Here is a 20148-nt window from a genome sequence, read left to right as displayed (position 1 = left end):
TAGTAACCATCTAAAGCCTGATCCGTGAGCACGTAGAATCCCGTCCAATGACCCCAAGCTGCCCATCCTTGTCGCTCGCACGTAATTATGTTGCTGTCGCGCTCGCACACTCACTGCGGGCGCCCGTCGCAAAGTCGCGACAGCAATATAATTACGCGCGAGTGGTAAGGATATAAGCTTGGGGTCATTGGACGGGATTCTACGTGCTCACGGACCAGGCTTTAGCTGTATCTTTAAATCCCTTCATTCCCATTTACCCCCTTCGAGCTTGCCACCGGGGTGATGGTTGCACTAATAATAAGTTACCACCCCAGTGTGTGGATTTTACCTGTCTAGCTCGCATCATTTATTGCGTGTCATGTAAACTAAACTATAAATTACTGTGTTTTATTGAAAAAGAGGCTGACAAAGGTGACTGAGTTTCTTCCCGAAGTGGTGGTAGGGCAAGCTATATTTGGGACGTGTATAAGTGCCCTGGAAAAGGCCTATGTACTGAGTAAAATATTTGAATTTGAGTGGTTAAGGACACTTATTCAATTCATCTGCCCCCTTCTTAGTTCTTTTAACTACAGGGGTTTATTCGCATTTCGTATTGGACATTATCAATGAAAATTTATATAAAATATTACTGAATATCACGAGTAATAACGGCAAAACTAGAACTAAGTCCCTTAAATTTAAGTGTCTTGGAGTGCATGGCTGTCCTGGTATATCAGGTCCAGATTGTCCTGGCTGACCTGGCGTGCCTGGGTGGCCTGGTCCTTCAAGCCTCCTTGGCCTTACAAGTCTCGTGCTACCGCATTGTGGACCTTACGGCCGTGTGTTAGGGTCGTACCTCGTCGAGCAGGCGGCGCAGGCGCTGCAGCTGTGCCTCGAGCTGGCGGTTGTGCTCCTCCAGGATCTGCATGCGTGCCTCCAGCCTTCCCTTGTGCTGTCTCAGTAGGCGAGCCTCCGCCATCATGTCCTGGAAACATCATCAAGGTAGTCAGTATTTTGTTGCTAAATAGCACCTATTAGACGCTACAGTCTTTAACTTGATGTATTGTGAACAAAAGATGTTAGTTATAAAGTTCAACTCAGTGACTCCTCAACTAGGGTCCTGATCTGGTCAACAGTCGTACAGAGAGTTATGTACCTATACTCCCTTATTAATAAAAGTTACACCCTAGCTGAACTCTGGCTTAAATTATCATTTAGTATAATCCAAAATTTATCCTTGGTGTAACTAAGAGGGTTAGTGAGCGATAAAAATATGAGTTCCCCTTATCCTTCCCTTACTCTTAAAATATTGTCCGATTCCCCCTAATTTTACAGCTAGCAACTCCTCAATCAACCATTGTTCTGACCTGGTCGACTACCATACTGACTTTTTCATGTCGTACAATGAGTTCTCCCCAACGCTGCACACACACAGGCTCATAACTTCTCAACCATTAATCCTGATTTGGTCAACGACCGCATACAGTTTTCTTTTATCCTACAGTTAGAGTAAAGAGTTCCCTTTATCCTCCCCTTAGTGTCTGATCCCTCCTAATTCTACAGCTTTATGCTCCCCATTCATTATCCTCCCTTACTCCTTAACTAGAGTCTGATCCCTCCTAATTCTACAGCTTTATGCTCCCCATTCATTATCCTCCCGTACTCCTTAACTAGAGTCTGATCCCTCCTAATTCTACAGCTTTATGCTCCCCATTCATTATCTTCCCTTACTCCTACTAGAGTCTGATCCCTCCTAACTTTACAGCTATAGTCTGACCTGGTCGACGGGCGCGTTGCGGTCGGCCTGCTGGTCGTCGGGCGTGGAGCCGGGCGTCTGCTTGGCCTTCAGCCGCTCGTACTCCGCCTGCAGGCTCGCGTTCTCTTCCTCAAGCTCCCTGCAATTGTGAGGGTAGGTGGTTTAATATAATTGTCGAGGTAGTAAGGGAATACTGGGACTTTGACGTTAAATGAGGGAAGAAAGAAGGGAGAAGACTTTTGGAATATCATTCGCCCAATGACGTTCCAGTACTGTCTTAAAGATAAGGAGAACGATAGGACTGTGACGTCAAGTGAGAATGGAAGATATGGAGATTGCTCACATTCCTAAATGTGTAGCTTGGATCTGCAACTTGATCATTGGTTAGATTACACCAAATCACTGGATGGTCAAAAATACTTTCTAAAACAGGTAAGTCACTTTGTTATATGCGTAACATGATTAACATACTAGAGTTTCGTAATAGAAGAGTGGAAATGGGTCAATAGAAGAGTGAGCTAATGAGACATGGATGATGGGAGAGAATGGCAGATGGATGATAGGAAAACGGGACATTGGATAGTGGGGTTTGAGACAATGAGAGAAGAGAATCAATCAAATATGGGAAGTGAGATTGGGAAAATGAAAAACGAGGGATGGGAAAGTGGGAAATAGAAATGACAAATAGAAACAAAGAGATAGGAGAATCGGGAAGTGGAAGAATGGATGTATGGGGAAAGAAACTGGGAAGAGAAATGGAAGAATGTCAGGGAGAATCGGGGAGTGTAAGGATTGATGAATTTTTTTTTATGCATAACAAGGCAGGTATTTGACCACAATCGCACCTGATGTTAAGTGGGATGCAGTCTAGGATGGAACATATCTGACCTGTAAGTGCATATATTCACTTTCGCCTTGAAAAGGCCCGAATTATATTTATATTGAATGGGAAAATAATGTGACTGGGAAGAGAGATGGAAGAATAGCATATGGAAGATCGACGCATCATCATCAGTACCTGATCATGGCCTCGAGCTCGTGGCGCTGCTCGCGGTGGATGATGGAGACGACCTGCACGGGCGAGCGCGGCGCGTCGTCGGCGTCGGCGCCGCCGCTGCCGTTCAGCGACTGGCAGTACTGCGCGATCAGCTGGTGCTCCTCGTCGCTGGAGAGTAAGGGGTTTAGAGTGTGACAATTATTATTATTATTGGTTTTTTGGGCCTTCATTTGCGCCAGCTCAACCAGGTTTGATGTATTGTGGCAGCCCTTGTCTTTAGAGTTCAGTGAACTCAGTTCACTGCTTAGTCCCGTTGAGTCTATAAATTTCCAGATTCTTTGGAGCGTGATATCTGCTATCTCATCCGGGTGCATGATGTGTCGCCCGAGATGGATACTTCTTTTGCTCATAAGCGGGCATAGAGTGTGAGTAATAAGGTTTAAAATTGTTTGGTCTCGAGAAGACTAACGCCCGTATTCACAAACGATGCTTGCTTAAGTGAAGCGGCAAATCGAACGCACAGTGTTGAATAGAGCTCTTTGATAGGTTAATGTGTCACTCTGTGCGTCCATGCACACTGTGAGACCTCATAGTAATGTCTGTGAATACGGGCGTATGTATACTTCATCATCATCATTTCAGTTACAGGACGTCCATTACTGAACATAGGGAACCCCAAATGACTTCCTCATCGCACGGTTGGGAGCGGCCTGCATCTAGCGCCATTCCTGCTACATTTATCAAGTCGTCGGTCCACCTTGTGAGTGGACATCCCACGCTGCGTTTTCCGGTACGCGGCCTCCACTCTAGAACCTTACGGCGTAGAGCTCAAGGCGTGAGTGCATGTCGTCCGCGCCCAGGGCGCTGCCCCCTGGCCTCCTGTACCCTGGTCCAGTCCCCTGGCTTCCTGTACCCTGACCCAGTTCCCTGTCCTACTGTACCCTGGCCCAGCCCCGGCTCACCTGTCGGGCGTGTCCTGGTCGGGCGCCGTCCGCTCCACCTGCGCCAGCCACGAGGCGTACAGCTCGAGCCGTGAGTGTATGTCGTCCGCGCCCAGGGTGCCGCCTCCTGGCCTCCTGTACCCTGGTCCAGTCCGCTGGCTTCCTGTACCCTGGCCCAGNGCGTGTCCTGGTCGGGCGCCGTCCGCTCCACCTGCGCCAGCCACGAGGCGTACAGCTCGAGCCGTGAGTGTATGTCGTCCGCGCCCAGGGTGCCGCCTCCTGGCCTCCTGTACCCTGGTCCAGTCCGCTGGCTTCCTGTACCCTGCCCAGTCCCCTGTCCTACTGTACCCTGGTCCAGTCTCCTGGCCTCCTGTACCCTGGCCCAGTCCCCTGTCCTACTGTACCCTGGCCCAGCCCCGGCTCACCTGTCGGGCGTGTCCTGGTCGGGCGCCGTGCGCTCCACCTGGGCCAGCCGCGAGGCGTACAGCTCGAGCCGCGAGTGCATGTCGTCCACACCCAGGGCCCGCCCCCTGGCCTCCTGTACCCTGGTCCAGTCCCCTGGCTTCCTGTACCCTGGCCCAGTTCCCTGTCCTACTGTACCCTGGCCCCGGCTCACCTGTCGGGCGTGTCCTGGTCGGGCGCCGTGCGCTCCACCTGCGCCAGCCGCGAGGCGTACAGCTCGAGCCGCGAGTGCATGTCGTCCGCGCCCAGGGTGCCGCCTCCTGGCATCTTGTACCCTGGTCCAGTCCGCTGGCTTCCTGTACCCTGGCCCAGTTCCCTGTCCTACTGTACCCTGGTCCAGTCCCCTGGCTTCCTGTACCCTGGCCCAGTTCCCTGTCCTACAGTACCCTGGCCCAGCCCCGGCTCACCTGTCGGGCGTGTCCTGGTCGGGCGCCGTCCGCTCCACCTGCGCCAGCCGCGAGGCGTACAGCTCGAGCCGCGAGTGCATGTCGTCCGCGCCCAGCCCGCCGCCCGCGCCGCCGTGCTGTGGGGACGGCGCGGGAGACTCTAGCGCGTCACCTGATAAGAGAAAAATAATTAATATTATCCTTGAATGAACACGGCACCAGATGGTGTCACAAATAAGTTAAACTTACACTACTATACAGGGTGGAAACGATAAGTGATCTCATTCGATTATTTCTAAACTATACAAGATGTCCAAAAACTGGTTACTGATCCTGAAAGTTCTTCACGAGCTCTATCCAACGATATCAGTAATACGTTACAAAATAATCTGGATCTATCCGAATATTCAATGTTTCTAGCTTCCATACATTTAGTAAAACCACATAATACGAGTATTAAAAACTATACAAGATATCCAAAAACTGGTTACTGATCCTGAAAGTGCTTTACGAGCTCTAGTCAACGGTACCAATAAATTACAAAACAAACTGGATCTATCCGAAAATTCTGTTTCCAGCTTCCATACATTTAGTAGGTACTGCCACAGTCATGGCACTCGTGTCTTGATAATATTATAGCAAGTAAAGCCTAAAACCAATGTTTTCCATGAACAATTTTAAATAAAAATGGAATTTACGAGTTCATTTTAAGTGTTTATTATTTAATAAAAAATTTAATACTTCCAATATTGTGTGGCTGGCATACATTTAGTATGGAGGCTGAAAACATTAAATTCGGATAGATCCAGTTAATTCTGTAACCTATTACTGATACCGTTTGAAAGAGCTCGGGAAGCACTTTCAAGATCAGTAACTAGTTTTTCGATATCTTGTATAGTTTAGAAATAATCGAGTGTGATCACTTATCGTTTCCACCCTGTAGATACCAGAAAGATAGAATATGATGGGAGCGACAATGATTGTTTATGTTGTAGTACTCGTAATCAAAACCACGTTTAACTGCAAAAAAATGGAGTTGATTAAATAATTGTTCCAAGCTTAGCACAACTTTTCTGAACGTGTGCTATGGAGCTTATCTAAGTATGAAGTGACGTAGAGTATCTTACGGTCCCCTCTCGTACTAAAGATTGTGTTGTCAAATTTTTGGCTACTTTGGGTGACACGAACTCTTTGACGTCATTATAGAGACTAGTGGAAAAACGGAAGAGAGAGATGCAAGAGATAGAAAGAGAGCAGTATTTACCTTCTAGAACAGTCTGTACCGGCAGGTATCCGACCCGCGGGTGTTTCTTGAAGTAGCGCGCCGACTTGAACTTGTTGCGCAGCGCCCGCGTGAAGTCGCGCACGTCTTCGCCTGATGTCGTCTGCAGGAAAAATAGGAAATAAAATAATACATCCATTCATAAATGGACATTGGACCAGGCCTGTTCATCTCCGCGAGTTTACATCGAAAACAAAACACGCACGATGGCCCACCTACAGGATACTATTCGACAAGGCCTCACATACGAGCGAACATTGACTCACGCACGCGTATTCTTGTTTATGATGGAAGAAAATAAAGAAAATGCTGTACTAAATACTGTGCAGTATTTAACTGCCTAAATAATAATAAAACACAGAATGTACTTTTTTAAGTTGCCTCAAGACACTGAGAGGTAAATAAGTAGTTAATATTATTCATGATAATTCATGCTAAATCATGTATTTCCTCCGCCATTTTCCGCAGTTTGGCACCTCACGTCACATCATTTTACCGAAGTCAGCCCTATAGCTTCGGCGCAGTGCCGATCACTGACGTTTGTCAACAAAATGGTGCTTGACAGGCTAAATTACACCATATTGTTAATGACATTGAGCAAAATTTTTTTAAATACCTTCGCGAAGTAAAACTCTTGTACGTAGTACTTATTATTATTCTGTGATTGGACACCCATTAAGGCCTGGTTCAGACAGCGATGATTGCGCGGTTGCCGAGTTCTGGTATATTTGCGTCAAACCCTAACCACACGGTTGCTGCCTCAGTGCCTCTCCAATGATGAACCATCCAGAAACCGCGCGATTATAGCATATGTATGTCTAAACCAAGACCTAAGTGTAATAGATAAAAGGCTGAAATAGGTAACTGAGCTTTTTCCGCCAATATCTTCTCAACACTAGCCGATGCTGTCTCGATGGGATTGTAGCGATAACTGGGACATATTATGGGTTAGCAGTAATTTGATAGTAGAACATTCCCTTGTATCTACAAAGGCTGTTCTGTACACCACTGTAGCCTGTAGCACCTTGATCATCATCATCATTTCAGCCATAGGACGTCCACTTCTGAACATAGGCCTCCCCCAATGCTTTTCATGTTGTCCGGTTGGTAGCAGCCTACGTCCAGCGCCTTCCTGCTACCTTTATGATATCGTCGGTCCACCTTGTGGGTGGACGTCCCACGCTGCGTTTTTCGGTACGCGACCTCCACTCCAGAACCTTGCTGCCCCATCGGCCGTCAGTTCTGCATACCATGTCACATGTGTGACATGTACCTTACGCACTTGTGATAGGGTTAATTTTGAATTACTCACCGCAGTACAGTACTCTTGCATGGGATGAGTGAGCTTGTGGTTCTTGGCCTTGCGGCCGCTGAAGAAGCACTTCTGGCACATGTCGAAGTTGAAGCACTTCAGGCAGCGGTATCTGGAAGTGAGATAAATTACGTTCAATAAAAAATAAAACTTATTTATTTATTTAAGACGTACAAAACAGGTTACAGCCAAAACATGATTTACAAATTTTAATACAGTACGATTTTATGGACTAGGTTGTTAGCCATCTAACGACAATACTGCAATTTTTTAGATTTATTTCTCACTAGCTTTCCGCCCGCGGCTTCGCCCGCGTGGAATTTTGTCTGTCACAGAAAAACTTTATCGCGCGCGTTCCTGTTTCAAAAACCGGGATAAAAACTATCCTATGTTCTTTCCCGGGACTCAAACTATCTCTATGCCAAATTTCATCAAAATCGGTTGCGAGGTTTAAGCGGGAAAGCGTAACAGACAGACAGACAGACAGACAGACAGACAGACAGACAGACAGACAGACAGACAGAGTTACTTTCGCATTTATAATATTAGTTGGGATGTGACATGATGTCAGCTGGATATGTATAAAGTCACGTGATGTAGTAAATCGACTAGTCCAGATGTCTTCAGGTGCTTTAAGGCAACTTTTGGTCTGGAACCAAGTCACCTAGTCTGGTGCTTGACGCGACATGGCATCACCTGGTGGGAGACTAAATCGCCAGTCCTATCACCTGGTGCGTCTAGGGTCTTCTAGTAAGTCAGTTAGTGCGGCATGGTATCTTCTAGGCTGATATTAAGTCACCTGATGCAGCATGGCATCTCCTGGTCTGATATTAAATCGTTTCATGCAGCATGGTTTTACCTGGTCTACTACTAAGTCCCCTGGTGCTACACTAGAACTGACCTGAATCCCACGATGGGGTAGTCCTTGCACTTGCCCTGGTGCGTCATGGCATGTGATGCATCATGGCATCACCTGGTCTGGTTTTAAGTTAAAGTCGCTCGCACACTCACTGCGGCTGCCAATATAATTACGCGCGAGCGATAAGGATGGGTAGCTTGGGGTCATTGGACGAAATTATATCTGCTCGGCGACCGGACTTTACCTGGCGCAACGTCGCTGGTATTTTATGGGTTCATGCTAAGTTGTCAGGTGCAAATTTGCCGGCTCTCCATCAATCCAGAAGTGACCTGAATCTCCTATTAAATCCCCTGGCGCTACGCTACAACTGACCTGAATCCCACAGTAGGGTAGTCCTTGCAGATATTGCACTTGGCCTGGTGCTTGGCATCACCTGGTGCATCATGGCATACCTGGTCTGGCTTTAAGTTCCCTGGCCCAACGTCACTGATATGCTAAGTTGTCAGATACAAATTAGCCGGTTCTCCATCAATCCAGAACTGACCTGAATCCCACAATAGGGTAGTCCTTGCAGATGTTGCACTTGGCCTGGTGCTTGGCCTGCTCGGCGGCGGCCAGGCGGTGCAGCACGGGCAGCCACACCATGGACTGCGGCTCCTTCTGCAGCCACTGCAGGAAATGGAAGGCCTCGATGAACTGCAGCTGCCCGTCTGGTGTTCGTTCGAGGGTCTTGTCGCTGGTGTCTTCTTTGTCTTTTTCTTTCTCTGTAATGGCAAAAGATAGTTAAACTAGGGTAATAGGACTTTGTGTTGGAAGTTTAAGGTTACGGCCGTATAGTCGTGATACCCCCACTCGGGCGATGATGGAACGTTGCGGAGGTTTTAGTGAGTATACCGCGTTCTTTTTAGGACGGAGCAGCGGCCTTTTCAGGACTTAGCAGCGGCTTTTTCAGGATGGGGCAGCTGCCTTTTCAGGGCGTCGGGAGTCCTACATACCACACGATGGTATACACCACACAGTGCGTATAGCATTTCATCCGCTTAAAAAAAAGGGTAATAGGACTTCCACTCTACCCGTGGCTGTCGTAAAGCCGAAGCGAAGTGCAAATAGATGAACATCAGGCCTCCCCAACGAGTTTGGTCAACGAAGGGTGTTCGGGCAGGAAGCAGTGGTTGTAAGGCACCGCTTGTGTGCCCAGGATATACCTACAGTGGTCAGGAAGGGAACTAACTCCCTAGTGACATGGGGAGTGTAGACTAAACTTGTCTGCCCCTGTCAAATAGGCTCAATCTCCTACGGAGACCAGATGATCTGATGGTATATTGTTTCAAAATTAGGGGTTGCATTTTCAATCCAGTACCAGATACTGGATCAAAAGCAAATTCTGCTGAATCCATCAACCATTAACCATCCCTAATCTTAATCCAAATGTACTGATCAATTTGCCAGGACATCATCAAGGTAAATACCTAAAAAGTAAGGGAACTCACCTGGCGCCTTCCTGTCAAGAGTGCCACCCTTGTTGCCGTCTTTGGTAGCGGCGGAAGCCTGCTCGAAGCAGCTCCTTACCGACGGCTCGATATTGGAACCTCCAAAGGCTGCCACTTCACCCAGTTGTCGAGGGACCTGCAAATAAATTATGAGTCTAAGATATCTGACACTCTGCCTGTGTGGTCACTTCATCCAGTTGTCGAAGGACCTGCTACGGAATACGTTTGAGGGAATCTGACATTCTAAATGGTTGATATCTGCTGTTGTTTTTCAAAATAAAGTTACTGGGGGACGAAAATTACCCGAATGGCTACGATTCGAACTTATAACAGTATGGTCATGCTTTTTTGCTGCTTTGGTTGACTTAGCAAGGTGTTGAGGAATGAATGAAGTAACGGATTTTAGTGCTGTTATTATACCTGTATGCAGTCGTGTAGTAGTAATCCTAATTTTCGTTGATCAGCTCTGCATGAGGGGTCTGCGATGAGCCGGAATAGATATCTGAAATGGACCAAGAAATATTAGTTGAGTGAAGATAACTGTGCTGCAAAAAGGTGTACAAGGATATAACTATGCTGCAACTTCTGTATAATGGTATGTGCAAACCAGTTATGCTTTTTTTTTTATAGATTTAGCCGTTAGCCCCTCGTACTAAGCTAAATATGCTTGTGTCACGAGTGAGCTCACCACAATAGTCGAGCGGCGGCGGGGACCGAACCCGCGTTCTCCGGATCACGAGTCGGCCAGTTCGACCCCTTCACCGTTCGGCTATCGTGGCTTTAAGTTTAGTTTAGTAATTACCCTACCCTACCCTATGCAAATAAATGATTATGATTAGCAATCTTATAATCCCATCCAAGCCAATAAAAATGCATGCCAATAAAAATCAATTGATTCCCCTGCAAAGAAAGAGGCAGTTATGGTAAGACAGCCATTCCAAATACCATTGAAGTCCTCACCTATACTTCTCCTCCAGATGTCCCTTGCAGAGCAGCACGAGGCCGACCTTGAAGCTGAGCACGCGGATCTGGCCGGTGCGCTGGCTGTCGTACACGTTGAGGAGCCAGTTGATGGACAGGTCCAGGCAAAGAGGCACGTTCACCAGGCTTGGGTTTTCTGCTGCTATTACCTGAAATAGTATGTGATATGTTAAATAATTGAGTTGAACCGAAGACTTTTTTGAGGAGCCTTTAAGAATGTAGCACATTTATCAACCCGAAAAGGGATCGTAACCGTAAAACTCGAGGCGGTTAGTATTATTTGTACGAAACTCCGTACTGCAACGTATACAGGGTGTCCCGTAATGTAACGTCAAGCCGGAACTGGGTATTGAGGCAAGTTGTGCTGGTTATCAGAAAAATATAAAAAAAAATCTATGTGGCATATTTTCAAAATAATGGGCATTTAAAAAAAATCAAAAATTTCTANTTTATCCGAAACTATCCGTAACTTTTGAATCAGTTTCGGTTACGGTTATGGATATTTTTTTATTTCGGATATCCGATAGTTTCGGTTACGGTTACGGATATCCATAACATCCCTGCTTGGTAAGATGGCCCTCTCCGTCCCGCTCATACCTTTTAAAATGGCTTCTCCACCTCATTTAAGCCAGAAACTTGAATTTTGGGCACATTAGAATAATAATTTTTAACCAAGGTAGATAAAGTTAAAAACGGGATTATTTCCAAAAAACCAAAAATTGTCGACAATTACAGCAAGAATTTACCAAGTGTTATACCATTTTGGAATCCTTACTAAATGCGCCAAATTATGACGTCACTTGCCACACTCGCGTAGTACAATTTTTTTTCAGTACAGTCAGTTTAAACTAGGCAAAATTTTTATTTTGAAAATTTTTTTGGGAATAATGTATTTTTTTCATCCAAGTTGGAGCAGCTGGTTTTGTAATTTTGATAACAATTTAGAGAAGCATTATTCAGGGTTAAATAACAAAAAAAAAAATTTGGAAAAAGTGAAGATTTGTGGCAACACGAGTAAAAAGACCGTCACATGGAGTAAAAATTTTTGATTTTTTTTAAATGCCCATTATTTTGAAAATATGCCACATAGATTTTTTTTATATTTTTCTGATAACCAGCATAACTTGCCTCAACACCCAGTTCCGGCTTGACGTTACATTACGGGACACCCTGTATTTACCGCCCCGTAACGAAAACGCCTCGCCTCGCGGTTGACAGCGCGCGAAAGGCGATGACAGCCCGCGAAAGGCTATACGGTGCTCCCTTTCCAAGTTGATAAGTCTGCTATGACCTTTAAAGGTGCAAGTTCGTAGCCGACTCCATACAGCAGCAGCAGGCGATGTGTCGTCGCGATACTACTGGTTTCTATATATTTCTATGAAATAGCATCTGTTGCTACGTTGCTAGCGATACGTCTTCTGAAAGTATTTTATAGAAATACCTACATGTGACAGTTTCGGTGACATGTCGTCTGCTGCTGCTGTGTGGAGTCGGTTACGAATTTTACGAATTAAGAGTTTAATGGAGCCCTGACTTGACCAAGCACATGAAGATGCTTATCCTTCGTTTTTTTTCCAGCAGAACAGCATCAGCTATAAAGTCTTCATCTTACTTCTTTCTTGAATAGCAAAGATTGTCACGCAGAGTTGCCAAAACCGACAAAATTATTTATCAACGTTGAGTGATGAAGCAGACAATTTGTAAGTGGAGTCATAATGCTCTATCTAGATTTGAACTTACCTCGTATAGCGACGTAAGTACGGTGATCATGTCAGGGATATCGATGAGTCGGTCGTTCTGCGCACGGAGCCCGTGCGAGTCGAAGGCCTCTAAGGCTGCTGGTAACTGGAGCATGTGCACTGAAATGCAAAATTGTGAGTATTAAGACCCTTTACTACCCACCTACATACATATACCACGGTATTGCCCAACCTTTTGAGGGATATCGAACTAAGTCGGTGTCTCCTCGAAAGGATGCGCGATGCCAAAAGCAAGAACGTCCGCGGAAGACCAGCTTCTTGACATGTCCTTACGAGCATGCCAAGATAAATATGCTGATCGGGAGGGACCTATTGGCGCAGTGGTTCAGTAATTATTTTTGTGTGATAAGGTGTTTGCTTGAAGCTTCTCAATGAAGAAGGAACAACATTCAAACCCAGTGAATAGTTTGTCATTTTAACTTGGACCTTTTAGGTTCCTAATGATATTCCAATTTCAACCTTAAAAAATTCCCAATAGAGCACACAATTCTCACTGCAAAGCGCTTCTTGTACAGCCGGAGCTTGAGCGCGGTCTTTAATACCAGCCAATTTCAAAATGAAGAAAGAACAATGATCAAAACTTAGTCAAAAATGTTTGTCATTTCAACTTCAACCTTATTGATTTCCTAATGGTATTCTAACTTCGACCTTATTATATCCCCAATAGAGCACACAATACTCACTGCAAAGCGCCTTCTGTACAGTCCGGAGCTTCAGCGCGGTTCTGTAGGCCGAGAACCGCACCTCGTTGAGGTCGGCCAGCGAGTTCATCAGCTCGATCATCTTCGGGTGGTCCCAGTGTGTCGTTTCTAATTCGTGGCTGTGGAGGATAAGAAACTTTATTGTCACTGTAATAAGGCTCATAGTCCAGCAGTGGACTGTAAAGGGCTGTTGATGATGATGAATAAGGTTAAAAATGAGTTTTTGAATATGATGATTCTAGGAACATCGAATGAGCAGGGCACATAGTACGCAGAACAGACGGCCGATGGGGCAGCAAGGTTCTGGAGTGGAAGCCACGGAAAGCGCAGCGTAGGACGTCTACCCACAAGGTGGACCGACGACTTCATAAAGGTAGCAGGAAGGCGCTGGATGCAGGTCGCTACCAATCGGTCATTATGAAAACCATTGGGGGAGGCCTATGTTCAGCAGTGGATGTTCCTGTCATCCTGTGGCTGATATGATGATTCTAAGAACACTTCTTCCGGCGAAGGTCGAGTTCCCTTCGCAAGGTGAGGAGAAATGTTTGCACGGGAAGAATGGAAGTGCTCGTGTCCTGGATGGCGGCGGCTGTCTCATAGTAGTCATAGTTACTTCTCATTCTCAATTTACAGTCAGGAGAGGGTTCTTCTTCTACTCTTTAAAGTGTAATTCAGAAGTAGATCCAAGAAGTCAGAAGTGGCGGGTAAAAGTCATTCGATATAGTATGGTACGTTGGCTGGCGTTACGGCGCGGTCCCACAGGCCCGGTTAAGAAGCCCTGCGCCTCTCCTGAAGAACTCTTTGAAGAGTAACCCAGCAGTGGTTTAAAGGAGACTTAACTTACTTGATATAGTAAGGTACGTTGGCAGGCGTGACGGCTCTTTCCCACGGTGGGTCCACAGAGCCGGCGAGGAAGCCCTGCGCTGCGCCTGCGCCGCCGTCACGCGCCACCCCGGCCAGCTGCCGCGCGCGCTCCTCGCCGCCGGCGCATAGCGCGCCCACCCTGGGGAAGATACAACATTTAGCTGAAGCAGGAAACTTATACACGTCCCCCAACTCAGGGAGCTTTTAGGGCCTGCCGTGAAGGCGGGCAATCGCCGGGAGGAACTGTGCCAGTGAAGGCTTTGGCCGGAATCCCACTGTTCCTTTCCCACTTAAGGTGAAGAGCTTTTAGGGCAATCGTCGGATAAAACTGTGGCAAAGAAGGCTTTGGCCAGAATCCCGCAGTTCCTTCCCACTCTATCCTGTCCCCGCAGGGTAGGTATGCAACTTCATGCATGGAAAAGATGCAAAGTAAAGTAACTAAAGCTTTAATTTGGTAAGGCCATTTTAACCTTCAATAAATTATTAATACCTAAGAAGCACCAACTAACTAATTGAATTTATACCGACATATTTTAGCTGAGCTATGACATATTTTAGCTAAGCACTGGGGCCACTAAGTATCCTAGTATTGTGATGGGAACTATTTGAAACAAACATGGTGATGTAGTCGTAGTATTGTACAAACCTCGTATTCAAGTCATCGAGCCTGCCCAGCAGATGCTCGGGCAGCTGTATCTTGTCCCGCTGCAGCGCTTGGGCCTGCGCGTGTAGTTCATCAGCCAAGCGCCGCAGCGGCGGGAGTTGCGCGCGCGCGCGTGTGACCGCGTCCAACTGCGCGCGCGCGTCTCGCGCGTCGCCGGGCCCGCGCCACGACGCGCGCGCCGCTTCCGCGCCTTGCACGCGGGAGGCGAGCTCGTCGAGGGAGGTTGTGAAAGTGCGGACGCGCTGGAAATAAATAAAGTTGGTGAGTTCAAATTGTTTTTTTTTTTATTTGACTCGTAAAACTGGATACAATCTATAAAATCAATTTGTAGGAAAACATGGTAACTAACTTAGCCTAGATTTATCCTACTATAGTCTGGTCGCCGAGCTCGTAGAATTTTGTCCAATGACCCCAAGCTACCCATCCTTATCACTCGGGTGTAATTATGTTGCTGTCGCGCTTGCACACTCACTGCAGGCGCCCGTCGCACAGTCGCTTGGGCCATTGGACAAAATTCTACGTGCTCGGAGACCGGACTTTAGATGCAAGCACAAGTAGTCGCGATTAGTTGTTATGAATTTGGGGCTGTTGGACAAAAACAATGTTTAGGAGAGACTGATACAAACATTGTTCAAAGATTGATCAAAGACAAGGACTACCTACCTTTTTTACAGTCAAACCAAACTGATGCTTAAGTTTCCAACCACAAGTATTTACGGTAGTAGAACCAAGTTACTGCATGTATCGAGCAGATTTTGACAATTCATTTGTCGATTTCTTCAATGCCGTTTAATAACTTTGGGATTCAGTAGGGGAGAAGCTAAGAAGGAAGGAGGGTAAATCAGACTGAGTAATATTCTCTATACTCTCAAGTATATTTTGGGGTGTTAATTAAAAAAATTGTAAAACCCGTCCCGCTCAGGACAGCAATCTACATGTGCAGTGGCAGTGACCTTGCGCGCGCGCAGCCTTGCGCCGCGGCTCGGCTTACGCGCAGCGACCGCGACGCTTCCTCGCTGGAGTCGCGACACATTTCACTGCTTTTGTTTATCTGTTCAGTTACTTTAGTAATTGCATGTTAGTTCTTTTCTAGTATCAGACTCCTTTTAATATGTTGGACGCCACTACGACGAACGATATTGTGTCTAGTCTCGGCAGTCAGTCTTAAAATAATTAGAGTATCGGCTTGTTCAAGGGTGGATAGAGGTATAATGTAGTGCCAAAAGATTATGAGTCTTAAATATCTTCTTAGGGTGTTATTAACTTCCTTTTCTTTTTCTTTCTTTATGTTGTGTCATTTCTGATAGATATAGAGCAATAAAATTCAGAGGGTTCCATCAAAATTCTGGTTATCCTCATCTTTCATTCACTTTGGAATTGAATGGAAAGGATATTCCGTCAATGTCACAAGACTGCCTGGGTCAGAAGATAGGAGACATGAATTTAAAATTGTATGAAATCCACACAAGATTTTCTGAAAATGCTTTTAGCTATGGCACCAAGTGCAAATCTGGCACTAGCTTTTTAACCCAAGTTAATTATTCAAAACCTCACGATAGATAGGTACCCAAGTAGATAGAACTGGTCTAGTTATTTCAAATACTGTATTTCCATCGAACTAAATCCATAATATTGAATGTGTCCCATCAGCTTCCAGTCTTTTTAAAACATGTATCAACACTGGAGACCCACTTAACATTCATTTCGCAAACCCTTTTTTGGCTTGAAGAATGAATTATAATAGAAAAGTAATTCCTCTAACATTCCGGCGGCGTGGCGGGAATCCGCCATCTTTATATTAGCCCGGGTAAGTGATACTCTGGGCTATTTGGTAGGTAAATGCAATCTGTCACACGAGTGAGCCCGTGAATTTTAAGCGGGTAGCAGAGGTATGGTGAATGGATGTGGCATTATTTCACGGGGATTTCCTGAGATACGGGATTATTCCCACCTCTCGTTTCCACCGCTGCAACTCCTGTGTAGCCAGGATCTACAGCTTGACCGCCAATGAAAACCCAACCAGTGAAGGTCAAGTTTGTCCCGGGGGAAAGTTAAACTGTCACTGGACCCGCAACGAATTTAATCAGAAGAACATAGGAGGAGTTCGAAGTTTTCCCTGAGATGCTATGGGAGTGAAATTATTTTAATCTGCAGAATTTCATGAAGTAGTTGTTTAACTTATAAAATAGGCAATATTGGTTTGTTGCGAATAACACCTTTTTCATGTCAATCAAATCTCAGTTTAAAAGCTCTTACCTACCCCCCCACAGTACACATAAATCGCGATTACCCGAAAATCAGAAATACCACTTCTATCATTGAATGTATCGTTGTACCCTTTTGAAGGACGCCTCCGGCGCTCAGTAATGTGTACCGATTCGTTCCTTTTTTCCTGGAACGCACAATTGATAGGCATTCGCCGGCGCCCCAGGCCCGGGAGGGGGACGTCAGCCAAATTGGTAACGATTCCGTGTTAAGCTGACGATTTGATGCGAAAAATAGTCACTTCGCTCTCAGACGGCTTATTTTCATGTTAAAATGTTTAGTGTATTTTCTTGTGGAGTTCGTATACGCAATGTTTTGTATGAAGAAGCCCGACTAAGATTCGATAAGTCTTCAGACACTTTTTGGTTTAAGATCTTTATTCATATTAAGAATTATAAATTCGCTTAGTAACAAACATAAAGGTATTCATAGAAAATTGTAGTAGTTGGGGGTAGTAAGTAAAAAGTCACAGAGTCAGGCGTAGATGTTTTGGCAAAACAAAACTTCGATAAGTCTTTAGACACTATTAGTAATAATGACATACCTCCTTCGGTAATGACATTCTAAATACTATAGTAAGCATTATATCCGTCATTTCTTCTTTCCAACTACCTTACTGTTGTCTGGTTCGCTGTTAAAAACTGTAAACAAACACACCTTTTAATCTGGGGGCACGGCAGTGCCCCCACCAAGTCGAGCAAAAAAGCGGCACGGCCGTACCATCCTTTTCTCGAAGCAATTCAGGCCATTTTCGACCGCCTGTAACTTCGTTGTAGATAAAACTAGAAGGCTGAATTTTCATTAGCTATGCAGGCATTGTAAAGACACGGTATATTTAAAATTTCATTCAATTTGAACCAGTAGTTTAAGAATTATAACGGGTCAAAGTTACTTAATTTTGTCACTCACTGACTCACTGACTCACTGACTCACTGACTCACTGACTGACTCACCGATCATCAAAATTCTAAGGCACTTCTAGCAGACCTAGAAGCTTCAAATTTGGAATATAAGTAGTGTTTGGTGTATGAATCAAGGAAAAACTAAAATATTTGGGGGCACGGTAGTGCAACCGCCAAGTCGAGTAAAATTTTTCAATTTCGGTCCAGTTTTCTAGATACATAACTGCTGTCTACAAAATACAAAAAGAAATGAGATCCCATCAAAAACAATACTTGTCAAAAAAACCAAGTCTCGCAACTCAGTTGTTCTACGGTAAAAAGTTGTGAGATCCATGTAATACCAAGTCCAGGCCAGGAAATCTTTAACGTTTTACATAAATATATTGACTTGGCCATCGCATGAAAATACGAGTAAATTAAATTATTTAGTGCGATGGCCAAGTCAATAATTTATGTAAAACGTTAAAGATTTCCTGGCCTGGACTTGGTATTACATGGATCTCACAACTTTTTACCGTAGAACAACTGAGTTGCGAGACTTGGTTTTTTTGACAAGTATTGTTTTTGATGGGATACTAAGTATCCCAACTTACAAAAGATAAAAAATAAAGGTAAAAGAATAATTTAATGTTACCTAGCTGGATAACATGCGGTTGATTCATCACACTAAAAAAAGAAGGTTTTACCCACGCTCGAAGACAGCAAAGACAGTTAACCGTACTTTTATCAAGTCGGCAACTTCAAAGTTGATTAATGTGTGATGCAGCGATTAATTAATCAATTGTCAGTGAACAAGCCATTGCATTGACTAAAGAAACACTCCTACAGATAATTAAGTCGTAAGACAAAAGGGTCATTTGTAGCTCCGCCTAGCTAATAAATTGAAGGTACCTTGATAATTGACTCGCTCCGAAGGGACTTGGTTAGGGTGTGTCATACTACCCGCGATTTGGAACTGAGAATAAATGAAAAACCTTTTTTTTCAATTTTGCTCAAGACTTGAGAATAGTTTTTAAAAAAACTATGAATGATCATACAAGCGAATTATGTTGTCTTTAACGGAGTCAATACCTGATGTATGGAAGCGGCACGGGAGTGACGGGAGAGGTGATATTGACATATGACGTGGCAGAGCATAAAAATCTAAAAGAGACTGAAGTCTCTCTAACGTTGGAGTCAGTTAAGCACTAGGCCTACAACAGGCTCTACTGAAAAACCAATTATTATGTTGGGAACAGCCTAAATACTTGTGAAGAGGCAGATCTGGTTTTGATTTCGACAAAGGCCATACAAAATGATTTAAAAACATAATCTCAGCCTTTGTTTTAATGGGGCATAGACAGAAATCGACTCCCAAGTAGGAAACTGAAATGTTCTACCAAACAATAAAACAAGATTAACTACCTCGACTACTATTTCACTAACACTTTATTAGGGCATACTCTAGTTCGACCAATCTTGTAGGTGGTCTTAATACAGGGTGTGTAAAAGTAGAGACGGAAAGATACTGAATACTGAAGTTGGATAAAGATACTCTTGAAAACCTTTAAAAGTTGTATGACTTTTTTTCGAGGTAGGCAGTAGGTGCTTCTAAACAAACCACTAGTTTTCATTAATAAATTAAAGTAGGTATCTGGTAAGGTTTGCCTAGTTATTTAAATACACAGCAAGCCGTTGTCTACTGTGTACTTGGAATACTTCCTATAGTGTCTTTTAGTGTAATAGCAGTAATCTTTCGTTCAGTAAATTCAAACTGACTTTTAAATAATAAGACATCATACTTTCAGGCTGCAATTAATTTAAATACCTTTAATGAGAACAATTTGTATCCTTTCTCCGGTCTGAAATTATTATCTTAACCACCCTGTATATTTACTATAGTCCAGTCGTGACCTATCGTAAGATATATCAGTAACATATCTCACGAACGCTTCGTGCACGCAATTTTGGGTTTTATTCTCCAGCAGACAAGGAATTAGCTAGTTTTGGACCTGAATCTAGTTAGAATTCTGCTATCAAACGAACTCTCATGGTAGCACGACAGCCTTAAAGTAATTAGCTAAGGAAATATGGGCGAAGGTTTTAGAATTCACCCTTCATAGCGATTGTTTGACACCTTTCATCGCCAGAAAGAGCTAAAATTTAACTGGATATTCTGTAAAAGCTCTTTTGAAATTTTAAAAATAAAACCCCTTTTCAAAGCTCAAGTTTAATTAGGGTTTATTTGCAACTATGTAGACGGCCCGACGAACTGCGTATCATTTACATCTATCACCGTTTAAATCTTCCCTGGACTACGACGACCATTTCAAAACCAAAATCGGCTAAATCGACCCAGCCGTTCTTGAGTTTTAGCGAGACTAACGCTCATCAATTCATTTTGTAATTAAAACCTTTGTTTGTCACCTGTCATCCGCTTTCCAATGGAGGGAAGTCGAACCTTAACTTCGAAGTCCTCCAATGTTCTTCTGATTAATTTAGTTGCAATGACAGTTTTAAATTTCCCCCGGGACAAACTTGACTTTCATTGGTTGGGTTTTTGTGGCG

General features: G+C 44.5%; 1 protein-coding gene across 1 annotated transcript in view; it reads right to left on the bottom strand.

The window, feature by feature from the left end:
* The window catches only part of LOC114352643 (dystrophin-like), a gene marked incomplete at its 5' end in the record, with an annotated part of 132012 nt that overhangs the window by 4567 nt on the left and 107297 nt on the right, over positions 1-20148 (bottom strand). Inside the window, 14 exons of the mRNA XM_028304317.1 lie at positions 836-964; positions 1757-1874; positions 2754-2900; positions 4543-4693; positions 5786-5906; positions 7116-7227; positions 8519-8738; positions 9465-9600; positions 9885-9966; positions 10425-10594; positions 12186-12304; positions 12889-13025; positions 13751-13909; positions 14417-14676. Of these exons, the coding sequence (XP_028160118.1) occupies positions 836-964; positions 1757-1874; positions 2754-2900; positions 4543-4693; positions 5786-5906; positions 7116-7227; positions 8519-8738; positions 9465-9600; positions 9885-9966; positions 10425-10594; positions 12186-12304; positions 12889-13025; positions 13751-13909; positions 14417-14676 (2061 nt within the window). The remainder of the gene's footprint in view (positions 1-835; positions 965-1756; positions 1875-2753; positions 2901-4542; positions 4694-5785; positions 5907-7115; positions 7228-8518; positions 8739-9464; positions 9601-9884; positions 9967-10424; positions 10595-12185; positions 12305-12888; positions 13026-13750; positions 13910-14416; positions 14677-20148) is intronic.

The sequence above is a fragment of the Ostrinia furnacalis genome, unplaced genomic scaffold, assembly GCF_004193835.3.
Source record: "Ostrinia furnacalis isolate ACB-3 unplaced genomic scaffold, ASM419383v2 OfSCF1411, whole genome shotgun sequence".
NCBI classification, from domain to species: Eukaryota; Metazoa; Arthropoda; class Insecta; order Lepidoptera; family Crambidae; genus Ostrinia; species Ostrinia furnacalis.
Note: the sequence above shows the minus strand (reverse complement) of the source record. Positions and strands in the feature narration are given on the sequence as shown.